At 40.4% G+C, this 12,183-nt stretch overlaps 1 protein-coding gene across 1 annotated transcript in view; it reads right to left on the bottom strand.

Annotated features, from left to right (window-relative positions):
* The window catches only part of FRAS1 (Fraser extracellular matrix complex subunit 1), a 263,048-nt gene that overhangs the window by 111,608 nt on the left and 139,257 nt on the right, over positions 1–12,183 (bottom strand). The window contains exon 29 of the mRNA XM_040967150.1: positions 6,803–6,956. Within this exon, the coding sequence (XP_040823084.1) occupies positions 6,803–6,956 (154 nt within the window). The remainder of the gene's footprint in view (positions 1–6,802; positions 6,957–12,183) is intronic.

Genomic DNA, 12,183 nt, shown 5'->3' with positions numbered 1-12,183 from the left:
TGAACCAAAACTCAGAAGCCAGTTGCTGCATAAATTAATTTCTACCATTAATGCTCTATGTTAAAAGAAAGCAGAAAGTTCACATTTAAGTACAATGGAAAATCAGAAAAAAAAATTCAGCAACATTCATGGGAGAATTCTGCCCTATTTAAATAATAAAAGCTACCACTAAAAGACATATGGCAGGCATGGAACTACAGTGCTTCATGTGGTGGTTTACACTCAGGTCTACCACTTCCAGCTGCAAGAGCTGACCCCTCTACAAATCTCTTTTCCTCATTGGTAGCATGAAAATGTTAGAAATTGGACATCAGGAATCCAAAAATGTGATATCACCTCGCTCCAGTAAAGGACAACAAACGCTGGGGAGAATGTAGGGGAAAGGAACCATTGCACACTGCTGGCAGGAATGTAGATTATTGTAGCCATTTTGTAGGAAACAGGATCATGATTCCCCCCAGCCTTAATTAAAAAGGGGGCAAACATATGACCTAGCAATCTCCTACTGGTTACATTTCCCAGAGAAATGAAACTCCCTGCATCACCATGCTTATCATAGTACTATGCAAGAGAATTAAAAAAAAATGCAAACAACTTGTGTCTATCTGTTCATGAAGTGATCAAGAAATGAGGTCCACATCCATGATGGAGCACTACTCAGCCACAAAAAGGGACAACATATTGTCATTTGCAACACCAAGGATAGAATTGGAGGTCATTTGTGTTAGCACAAACAGATAAATATTGCACGATCTCACTCACAGGTGGAGATCTCATAGAAGAGTATAAGAGTGATTATCAGAGATGGGAAATAAAAGGATGTGGGAAGAGACGAGCAAAGCATAATCAATGGGTACTAAGTCATACACAGAAAATAACAACATCTAGGGTGCTACTGTGCAGTGCCTACAAATAATGCCCTTAAAAAAGGTGGGGGGGAATCCCTAGAGAAATGGGTACTTGGTTGGCCTGCTGGTTAACAGGTTGATCAGAAAGAATCCTCCAGTAACATAATGACGAGGTGTGAGTCCCAGCTACACTCCTGAGTGTGACTTCCAGCAGTGTGTCCCCTTAGGAGCAGAAATGAGGGCTCAGGTAAATGGACCCCTGCCACTCATGTGGGAGACTGAAACTGCATTCCCAGTGCCCAGGAGCAGCCTAGAGGGCCCTGGCTTCCACAGGCATCCAGGGAATGAACCAGAAGGTGGGAAAGTACTTTTGTGTGTTCACTCTCCCCGGCCACCCATGCTTACCTTTCATATAATTTTTTTTTTCAGAAAAATCCCTAAAAGATAGGATTTGAGTTATTTTAACCACAAAGAAATATTAAATTTCCTTTTAGGCAAATTTATTTATCCTTTCTAGATATCATGCGCTGTATACCTATACAATGTCTATATAGAAATATATATGTATGTATATCAAAATATCATGTGTAACTCACAAATACAATTTTTGTATGTCTGTGAAACAGTTTGTGATTTAAAAAGAAAATGTATCCAACAGTAAATCTGAAAGAAGCCATGTTACTCCTCTGCGAGCAAGAAACACGGGGGTGGGAAGAGAGAGAGGAGAGCGACTATGCATATACTACATCGTTTATTCAAAAGGTTCTATAAGAGGATATCCAGATTTAAAACTCTGGACATATTGACAATTGTTAGTGCATTCTGATCACCCCAGAGAAATTCATTTTCATACTCCACGTAAACACTTATTCTAATATTTATATATAATAAATTCAAGTTAAAAAGGAACATGTCATGGATAATGAAGTACTGAAATGAGAGAAAAAAAGTCACTCTTCTTCTTTATACAATCATATGCAGAACCAACTCATCCTAGTCCTGTTTCTTTTATTCTTTCTCCCATGTATCCAAGTCAAAATTCCATTATGAACCTCTCCTGGTTCAAATTATGTCATGGCTCCCCAAGATGTAGACGGTGTGAATACAGTTACAAAGTATGCTGACAGGCAATTTCCACAATGAAAATAGACAGAATAGAAGACAGAAAATACTCAAATGCTGAATTCCTAGCAACTCTGTTATACAACATAAAGAATTTTCCTAACAAGGTCTAGCAAAATAAATCCGTGCCATAAAAAAAGTCACTTTTATGGTATATAGATTAACATGAGCCATTGGATATGAGTTACTTCCATTAATTTCAACTATGATTGCCAGTGTTGGCGCTAGGCTAGTCAGGGTTAGGATTCATAGGTAAGCAAGACAAAATGCCTGCTCCTGCAGATCAGCCTCACAGGCACCTGAGAGGCTGATTTTTCTGTTGGTGAATGGCATGAACTGATTTCCAACATACAAGTGTGATCAGAATACAGATGCTTACAAGTTCTAGAAGTCTTGCTAATGAAGCTCGACTTTGTTCTGTAGACATGGCAAAAGCAGTAGCTAACATTTGTGTTTATAGTTTGACTGAGTAGGAGATGACTAGAAAATCCCAGAGAGGTGACACCTGAGTTAGGGAAGACTAGAAAGAAACGCAAAGAAGCATCTGAGGAAAAGAACTCAGTAGTGCTTGACATACCCAATTGCAAAGGTGACGAGGGACGGAATCAAGGAGAAGCTCCCATTAAGCTCCCATTAAGCTGGGTGCCTGGATGCCACTGATGGACTTAAGGCAGGCTATCAGGTGGCAGGGGACATGAAACTCAGTCCTGAATATGTTGAATACAGGTGCCTAGGTCCATCAGCAGGAAAGGGGAAATGCAAGGATTTTGTGGGATTAACTGCAAAGAAGTGGGAGATAAACTTTTGTGTGGTATCTCATCTTTGCTTTTATCACAGCAGAATAACAAGGAGACAATACTCTACAAGTATGAAATTCCAGGATTCAAAACCATCAAGTTATCTCCATTTATGATCTCGATAGTGAAGTCTGCATTATAATCACGAGTTTAAAAGAGATTTAACAGCTTTTAAGAATTGAAATTTCATCTGAATCTCCATGGGTTATTTTGAGATTGGGATCATTTGTATAAATGCTTCCTCATACCAGGATAAATAATGGAGATTTGGTCATAAGTTATATTAAGTTGATTTTCCCTCAGACGATATTCAAGTTGCTGCATTAAAACCATCTCATTAAGTTCACTTTCAGAACTGTGAAACAGCTAAAAAAATATAATCATTAAACAGCTTATCTAAACTGAGGTTTGGAAACAACGCTATGTGTGCAAGAGGATGAATGAAATTTATGAATATGCTACACAAGCAATCTGCATTTTGATACACTCCAAGGTCAATTCTTAAAAATCTGTAAGCGCAAACTGAATATTTTACAGTGATGTGTGGATACACGGTAACCAAGGCTTACAATTTCACATCATTGGGATAGATGAATAAATAAGTAATTTCTGTTAAGTGGGTTCTGGTTTCCCCCACTCTTTCACCCCTGAATAATTCCTAAAGGTAACATAATTGGATTATTCCTAATAGGGAACTCAGGGTACACAGAAAGATTATATTTCTAGGAAGAAGTTAATTAAATGAGTTCTAACAGGAAAGGGTCACAGTGAAGCACATACAACATTTATCAAGCCAAAAAAAGGCAAACTTTTATATGCTCAAAAGCCATTCAATTCAGCATTGTTTTATTTAATACTCAAAGGAATACTGGATTATTTCTAAGACATCTAGAGAGTTAACTTTTTGGCTTTTAGTGATCAAGATAGAGGTAGAAAAATTAATACATCAAAAGAGCCATAAAGTTGTAGAGATGAAAAGGACTTAACAACCATCTAGCTTAAAATCAGCTGTTGATAGTATGCTGAGAACAGGATATTTGCTTAAAATGTAAAAAGTAACAACTTTCTGGGGAAAAATCTAGCAGCTACAACTTTATCCAAGCAATCAAATTTAATGGCAGCAGCCAAAAGAAGGGATTACATCATGCATATGCTGCTATGATGCACTGAGAAAGGGGGAAAGACACAACATTAATATGATAAGGTGACAGTATTAGACAAACCTGGATTGAATGAGATTCTACAACTACTTGACCAGAACTCTTAAAGTGTGCTGAAGTCACAAAAGTCTGAGAAAGTAACTGCTACACATCAATGGAGATCAAGCATGAGAATTAAATGCATGTAAGGACCCTTGATTGTGTTCAAAAAGGACATTAGTGAGAAAACTGACAAAATCTTAACAAAGTCTCCATAAGGTCATTAATAGCATCAGGTCATTTTTAATTTCCTGCTTATGCAAACTGCTCTATAATCATGCAAGATCTCAGTCATAGGAGAAAACTAGGGCGAGTATTGTGTTACAGAACCATCTCCTGCAAAACCAACATTGCATATGAGTGCCAGTTGCTGTCCTCGGTGTTGCACGTGCAATCCAGCTCTCTCATAGTGGTGTAGGAAAAGCAGTGGAAGATGGTGCAAATTTCTGGGGCCTTGCCAAGAATGGAACTCCTGACTTAAGTCTGGCCCAGTCCTGCCCATTGGCATCCATCAGGAGAATGAGGTAGTGGATGGAGGAGCTCTCTCGCTCTCTCTCTCCCCCTCCCTCTCCATCTATCTCTTTCCCTCTCTCTCCGTATCTCTCCTTTCAATAACTCTGACTTTCCCATAAATAAATAATCTTTAAAAATAATGAGGAAAATAAATAAATGTATTCAGTAACTGTACTATTTTTGCAACCTTTAACATTATTATTTTAATGTAAAAAGTTTAAAAAAATTATTTATCCTAAATATTCAAACTAATTTACAGTCCAAGGGGTACACTTGGTTTCCTCAAGATTATACCACTGTGATGAATGACAATTCAACTAGGCTGGTTCACAACTAAAGCTCAATTGAGCAGATTTTGCTTTTCAAAATGTCTTTTAAGACATTAAAATGATTTCTAAATTATCAGGATTTTTCCTTCACTACTGAAAATGTATATTAAACATTTAATAGTCCAGAGTAAAAAGATTCATTCGTAATATAATTTTCATTTCAGATGACCACTTTAATTCTTTTTAAAAAATCTGCTCACTGTTTTTAGAACATTTTTCTTTTCCCCTGCACTTTTATTTCCTTATTTTCTATCTTTACATCATAAATGCTTATTTCATAGTTTTTACAAGATTGTTTCTTCATTTGAGATATATGGATTTTTTATCATACTTGTTTTGGTTTTAGTATTACAGATTGTTTCTTCATTTTTTTTAATTTAAATTCTGAGATCACCTACAATGGTTTTGTTTGTGAGAGTTCCAAGTGGACCAACTGAGAGAGGACTCCTAAAGATGTGTCTAGTTGTTTCGGCAAAGAACTCATCAAGTGTCTTTGGCCGCTGATGGTATCTCAGCTTTGGGTTTCTCAGAAAAGGCACACACTGTAACTGAATTCCAGATCTGCGGGAGGTACACATAAGGATTTCTAAACATTTAACAGAAGTTTTGCTCTATCCTGAACACTTGGAAAGATGGGAAGAGTTCTTGGTCGTCTCAATACTTGTGAGCTTCTTGTGCTCTATCCTGTCTCACTTCCTGAAGATGGGGCCTTCCAGATTCTTGGATTTGTGCGTGTTCTCCATTCCAAGTCCATGTCTGGCCATGGGCAGCAAACTCTAGGCCCTCTCTGATGATGGAGTCATCCTTAACCCCACACAAGGAAGCTGCACCAGCACGGACTGCCCAGGGATGGCTGCCAACTGTACCCAGAGACTTCTCGGTTTGTTTTTTTTTGAAAGTTAGTGGTAGATATCTTATCATTGTGTGTGCCAGGTAGCAGGGAAGGGAGGGGTAAAGATTTATTTATGCACTTATTTATTTATTTGAAAAGCAGAGGTACAAAGACACTCCGCAAATAACCATAACATTCAGGGATGAGCCAGGCCAAAGCCAGAGCTAGGAGCTTAGTTTGTGTTCCCCACTTGGGTGCAGAGGCCCAAGCACTTGTACCACCATCCTCTGCATTCCAAGGCACATCAGCAGGGAGCTGTATCAGAAGTAGAGCAGTCAGCATTAAAATCAGCACTCACACAGGATGCTGTCATCACAGTCTATAGCTTAACCCACTGTACCACCATGCTGAACCACCATCCTACCTTGCCATTCTTGCTATGTCTTACCCAGCATTTCTAGGTGAAGAGGGTTAGAGTCTTCCACCATCTTTTTGGAAGGAGAAGTGGCAGGCAGCACATCGGAAACATTGCAATGTAAATGTTTAAGGCCTCATTAAAAACAGATCAGGTAATATCTAAAAGGGGTATAAGTGAAGTTCAAGAGCCTGACACTTGAAATCAAACTGACATTTACTAGCAAGCCATTTTACCTCAGTTTTTTAAATCTGCAAAATGAAGTTGTATTGAAGCTAAAATTTAGGTATTTTGCAATGGAATACTACTCAGAGAGTTTGTGGTAGCACGTGGGACTAGGAGGAAGTCATGTTAACTGAAATAACCCAGGCACAAAAACCCACAAATATCCACACGTTCTCAGTCATTTCTGCAAGCTAGAGAAGTTTTCATGAAAATAAAAAGAATAGTTATCCTTAAAGCCAAGGAGTGACCCAGCAGGTAGAAGATTCATTGTCATTCCCTCTTTCTTTTTCACATTCACTTTCTGTTGCTCTGTCTCTCTCTCTCTCTCTGTAACTGCTTTCCAAATAAGTGAATAAATCAATAAGTAAATACATTTTTTAAAATAGGGAAAAGAAAGTCTAGTTCATTGAAATTGCCATCTTTCTGTATGGCACTGTTCAGCATCCAGTCCTAGACTGCTGAATGCAATGGCCAAATCAGGCTGAAAAGCAAAAAAGAAGTGGGGGCAGGGGAAGGAGTTACCAAATTGGGGGGCATCTTCTGTAATCTTGTAGATGATTTCCTCCGCGCTGGTCCCTGCAGCTTCAGCCTTTAGAATCTTGCTGGTAATCTGCAGCATTCCCCCTTCTGGGACCCACACCATGGAGTTGGCCACGAGCTGGAGACCTCTGTCATTCTAGAATAAGGGAAACATGAAGAAGTGGGTCCAAGCAAGAATAAAATGTGTTCTTTTAAAATTCAAGTTATTAGGTCCATTTGATGCTAAACGTCATTTTAACAAACATTCACAGCTTAGAGCCCCTGTGGTAGTAAAATACACACACGTGCTTACAAATCTCTTGCCTTTTAATTTGCAACTACCAATGTTTCATGTCATTCACGAAGACTGAATCTCTCCATTTTGTTCTTTCACTTATCCAGCTTTCTATCTACTCTACCTCTACATACTGCTGAGTCATTCATTAGGCATCTCTTACAGGCCAGCTCCTTTGCTAGAACTCACATACAAACAAGCATGTCTGCAATAAGAGCTCAGGAGCAGAGATTAGATCTGCTGGAAGAAACACAGATAAATAACAGACGCCTACTCTGGGAGACACATGAGCAGGGGACTACGGGAGAAGAGAGGAGGAAGTTTCAGAAAGATTTTCCCAAGGAAATGTCTTTTCATCCTGAGTAACAACCAAAAGTAGAGCAAGCATGGAGTCAGATTCCAGGCAGAGAGCTCTGCTTAAGCAAAGGAGAAGCTATGAGAAGATGCCCTGTGTGTTTAATTAAATGTCCAAGAGTCACATGACAGGATTGAAGGGCTGGGAAGGGGTGATTACAATAGAATCAGAAATGACAGTATCTTAAGGAAGGATAGTAGAAGCAGAAATCATGCTGAAAGTCTATTTCTCCTGCAAGGTCTGGGAAGTCAACAGGTGTTGGTGTTTTCATGGGGAAGAAATATGATGCTTAGATCTGGGCTCCAGACGCACTCGGAGGGCAAAAGGGGAGGTGGCTAGATTTAAATACACCTGGAGTTGTCAACTCCGTTCAACAAATTCCTGTAATGGCTATTGGGAGAAGGGATGAGGACCTCTGGGGGGGGCAACTACAGTGGGAAAAGAGAGAGATGAGATGACAGAAACACCACAGCAGCAGAGCTGGCCGGCCTGGATGGCTGATTGAAAGTGAAGCAACAACAGCTGGGAGCAGTGGGCCGGAGGAAACTCCCACCCCCACCTCTGGTTAGCACTCCAGAGAAGGCAACCATTCTAATTGCTAAAGCTAATATCATTAACAAGGGCTGTCATTTCTGATTTACACAGTGGATACCCTCTCCCAGAGCTTCCCACCTCAGCCAAAAACTAGATCAGGAATCATTTCTAGTTTGTTCACATAGCTTAAAAAATACCTGTGAATTTTGGTATTTCAAAGTAGACTGTTTCCTAAATGATTATTACCTTCAAAACTGCCAAGAAGCAGAATAGTGCAGACAGCACACTCAGGAGGAGACAGAGGACAACAACCACTTTTATGTGATCACTTGGTCTTTGAGGGTATTCCTGCTTTGAAGACAGTTGTAGCCTTCAAACAGCGCCCAGGAGACAGGCAGCAAAGCCACTTTATATTCTGACAGGGGTTCAGGGGAAAATCCCAGAAAATTGCCTCCTTTCACAAAGTAGCGTATTATTTAAAAAAAAATAATGGGCACCCATTTCGGGTTTTCAGTACTTAGAAATCTTTGTAGGAGCAATGTGGTCTACCTTGACTTTAGTTACAGAGATAGGTCTTCTGTTAACAACCCTATTATTGGATTAAACAGACAATGTGGTTTTCTACGCTCTAAGCAGGTATCTAACCATCATGATCTACCCACATGCACCTCCCCAGATGGCTGTCTGTTATTTCTCTGTATTAACTACACTACCAAGATAATTCTCTCCAACTCTTGTGTGAGTGTAACTATGACACAGTACACCTTGCAAAGCAGTTCCCAGAAACCAGCATCATTTGGAAGCTTCTTAAGAAGTTCAGAATATCAGCCTCCTGCCCTGGATCAGAAACTTCTGAATCAGAATCAGTGTTATAGAAGATCCTCCAGGAAATGCCCAGAAATGTAAAGAATGAGAAGCTTGACCCAGGGAGAAGCACCTGTGGAAATTCACAGGTGGGCGCATTTAGAATCTTCATGTTAATTACTGGATAAGGACTATTCCCCATTGCAAAATTATTTGTTTACAGTTCTTAAGAAGAAAGAAATGATACTCAAATGCTAGGACAAGAGTATAATTCTTGGAGACTAACTAGATGACAGGAGGTTCCAGCCCTCAAGTCTCTACAGAAGTACTTATTTTAGTAACAATTCACAGATGACGAAATCTTCATGGGACACCAGAAGTACAGAAGGAAGTTTCCAGCATCTTGGTAGAACAAATAACAACATACAATAACAGATACACTGACGAAGATAAGAAGACAATTTCTTTTTTTTTTTTTTTAAAGATTTATTTTTATTATTTTGTCATTGGAAAGGCAGATATACAGAGAGGAGAGACAGAGAGGAAGATCTTCCGTCCGATGATTCACCCCCCAAGTGAGCGCAACGGGCCGATACTATGCCGATCCGAAGCCAGGAGCCTCTTCTGGGTCTCCCACGCGGGTGCAGGTTCCCAAAGCTCTGGGCTGTCCTCGACTGCTTTCCCAGGCCACAGGCAGGGAGCTGGAAGGGAAGCGGGGCTGCCGGGATTAGAACCGGCGCCCATATGGGATCCCGGGCGTGCAAGGCGAGGACCTTTAACCACTTGCGCCACCGCTCCGGGCCCAAGAAGACAATTTCTATTTCCCCATATCACCCTTTCCTAAGACGATGCAGCTCCCAACATGTAAGAGACCATTTCAGAGTTCAGATTCTCTCCCAGATTTCTCAGCTTTGTGGAATTGGCCAAGAGATCTACATTTTTCCTCACCTCTCCTAGAAAGTGGAAAGGATTGGCCTGATGGAGCAGGCTGGGACAGACAGGAGCAGAGCATAAGGATTCAAGGCAATCACACTGCAGACCTCACTAAACAGCTAGAATGCCTGACACTTGGCTTATGTTTACTGCAAAGAGCCTTGTCAGTGAAGCCATGAGATATCATTTGCAGGTCTCCCACTTGCTAACAAGAATCCATAGCACTCCTTACACACACACACACACACACACACACACACACACACACACACACACACACCCCTCCCCCCACCTTGGCCAGTGCTTATAGTTCTCTGCAGACAACACACATGTCCCTGAAGACGGGAGCACAGATAGCATAGCTGGCTTGCCAGCTGCATTGGAAGAAGGCACACAGTCTTGAACCCTTTGAAGCCTTGCAGGATCAGGAGGGCATACAATTACAGGGTCTCTTCAAAAGCTGGACAAGCCAGGCAATAAAGACAGGAGGGTTTAGTTGATTGCTTCTCCAAATGCAAACATTATGGGCTCCTCAGAAGGGTCAGACAAAGGGCAAGACACTCAGACAAACATTAATAGAAAACTCTCAAACTTTGGGGAGGAAAATTTGTATGATCCACGAGGCCTAAAGAATTCCAAATACATTTAATGTCAAGAGACTGTTACCAAGACACATTATAATAAAAATTTTAATGATTGATGACAAAGGTAATCTTGATAGCAGCAAGAAAAAGTGACCTGTCCCACACAGGGTGACTACCCATGGATTGATTACTTAGCAGAACCCTCGAGGGTCGGAAGAATGGGAGAATGCCGTTAAAATGCTTCAAGACAAAACTTCCAAGCAAGAGTACTTCCCCAGAAAAGCCGTCTTTCAGAAATGAATGAATGAGACTTTGCCACACAAGCGCTAGCCGAGTTCACTCCTCTAGCCCTGTCTCACACACAGTGCTAAAGAGAGTTCAGACAAAGAATGCAAATTAGCACCGCAAAAACAGGTGACAGCATCACACTTCTTGGTAAAAGTAAGTACAGTCTTACTTCTGTGACCATGGATAACACATCTACTGATTCCACCAGTCACTGATGATCAAAAGGATTCATGAAAATGCATCCATACTGAACATGAACAAATTAAACAATGCAGTTACAGTGTAACAACTATTTACCTTGCCTTATATGGTATATTTTAAAAGATTTTTATTTATTTTTATTGGAAAGGCAGATATACAGAGAGGAAGATCTTCTGTCCGATGATTCACTCCCCAGGTGGCCACAATGGCCAGAGCTGAGCTGATCTGAAACCAGAAGTCAGGAACCAGGAGATTCTTTTGGGTCTCCCGCATGGGTATAGGGTGCCAAGGCTTTGGGCCGTCCTGCATTGCTTTCTCAGGCCACAAGCAGGGAGCTGCATGGGAAGTGGGCTGCTGGAAGTAGAACCGATGCCCATATGGAATCCTGAAGCCTGCAAGGTGAGGACCTTTGCCTCTATGCTACAGCACTGGGTCCCTGCCCTATGTGGTATTATGAATAATCTTGGGATTGTGTAAGTAGACTTGAGGATGTACACAGGTTACATGCAAACACTGCACTATTTTGGGTAAATAATTAAGCATCTGTAGATTTGTGTATGTGCCAAAGATCCCAAAACTGATCCTTCACAGATATTGTCATTGCAGTATGGAGTCCAATTCATGATATTTTAATACTGCAATGGTGATATACAAATCACTTTTAACTCTAGAGTGAAAGTCAAGACAAAAAAGCATCAATATAACTACAAGTTACTTAATAAAAATTTGCTAATGGATATGTGATATAAATAGATGTACGTTATGACACCCATAACAAAGATATGAGACACAGTATTTTGTACATGATTTAAATTGCTATCAGTTTAAAATAGTTATGGTTTAAAATATTTTATGTTAGACTCACCATAATCATAAAGACAAAGCTACAGTAAATGCAGAAAAGAGAAAGAAATCAAAACATAACACTACAAAAAGATGTCAAATCACAAGGGAAGACAGCCACAGAGGAAGGAATTGTAAAACAGAAACTACAAAATGGCAATAATAAGTCCTTATTTATCAGTAACCATCTAATGGTTTTTTAAAATCTATTTATTCGAAAGAGTTACAGAAAGAGAAAGGGAGAAAAAAAAGATTTTCCATCTGCTGGTTTACTCCCCAGATGGCCACAATGACCAGCACCAAACCAGGCCCAAGCCTAGAGCCAAGAGCTTCACCTGGGTCTTCCATGTGGGTGGCAGGGCCCCAAGCAATTTGTGACATCTTCTGCTGACTGTCCCAGACCACCAGCAGGGAACTGGATGGGAAATGAAGCAGCTGGCACACACATCAACACTCACATGGGATGCCAGCATCATGGGTAACAAATTTACCCGTTATAACACGGCACAGGCCCCTCAGTAACTACTTTAAATGTAAACGGTTTAAA

This window comes from Ochotona curzoniae, unplaced genomic scaffold, assembly GCF_017591425.1.
Source record: "Ochotona curzoniae isolate NIBS_2020 unplaced genomic scaffold, NIBS_Ocur_1.0 scaffold_4506, whole genome shotgun sequence".
NCBI lineage: Eukaryota > Metazoa > Chordata > Mammalia > Lagomorpha > Ochotonidae > Ochotona > Ochotona curzoniae.
The sequence above is the reverse complement of the archived record's forward strand: the minus strand, read 5'-3'. Positions and strand labels throughout refer to the sequence as shown.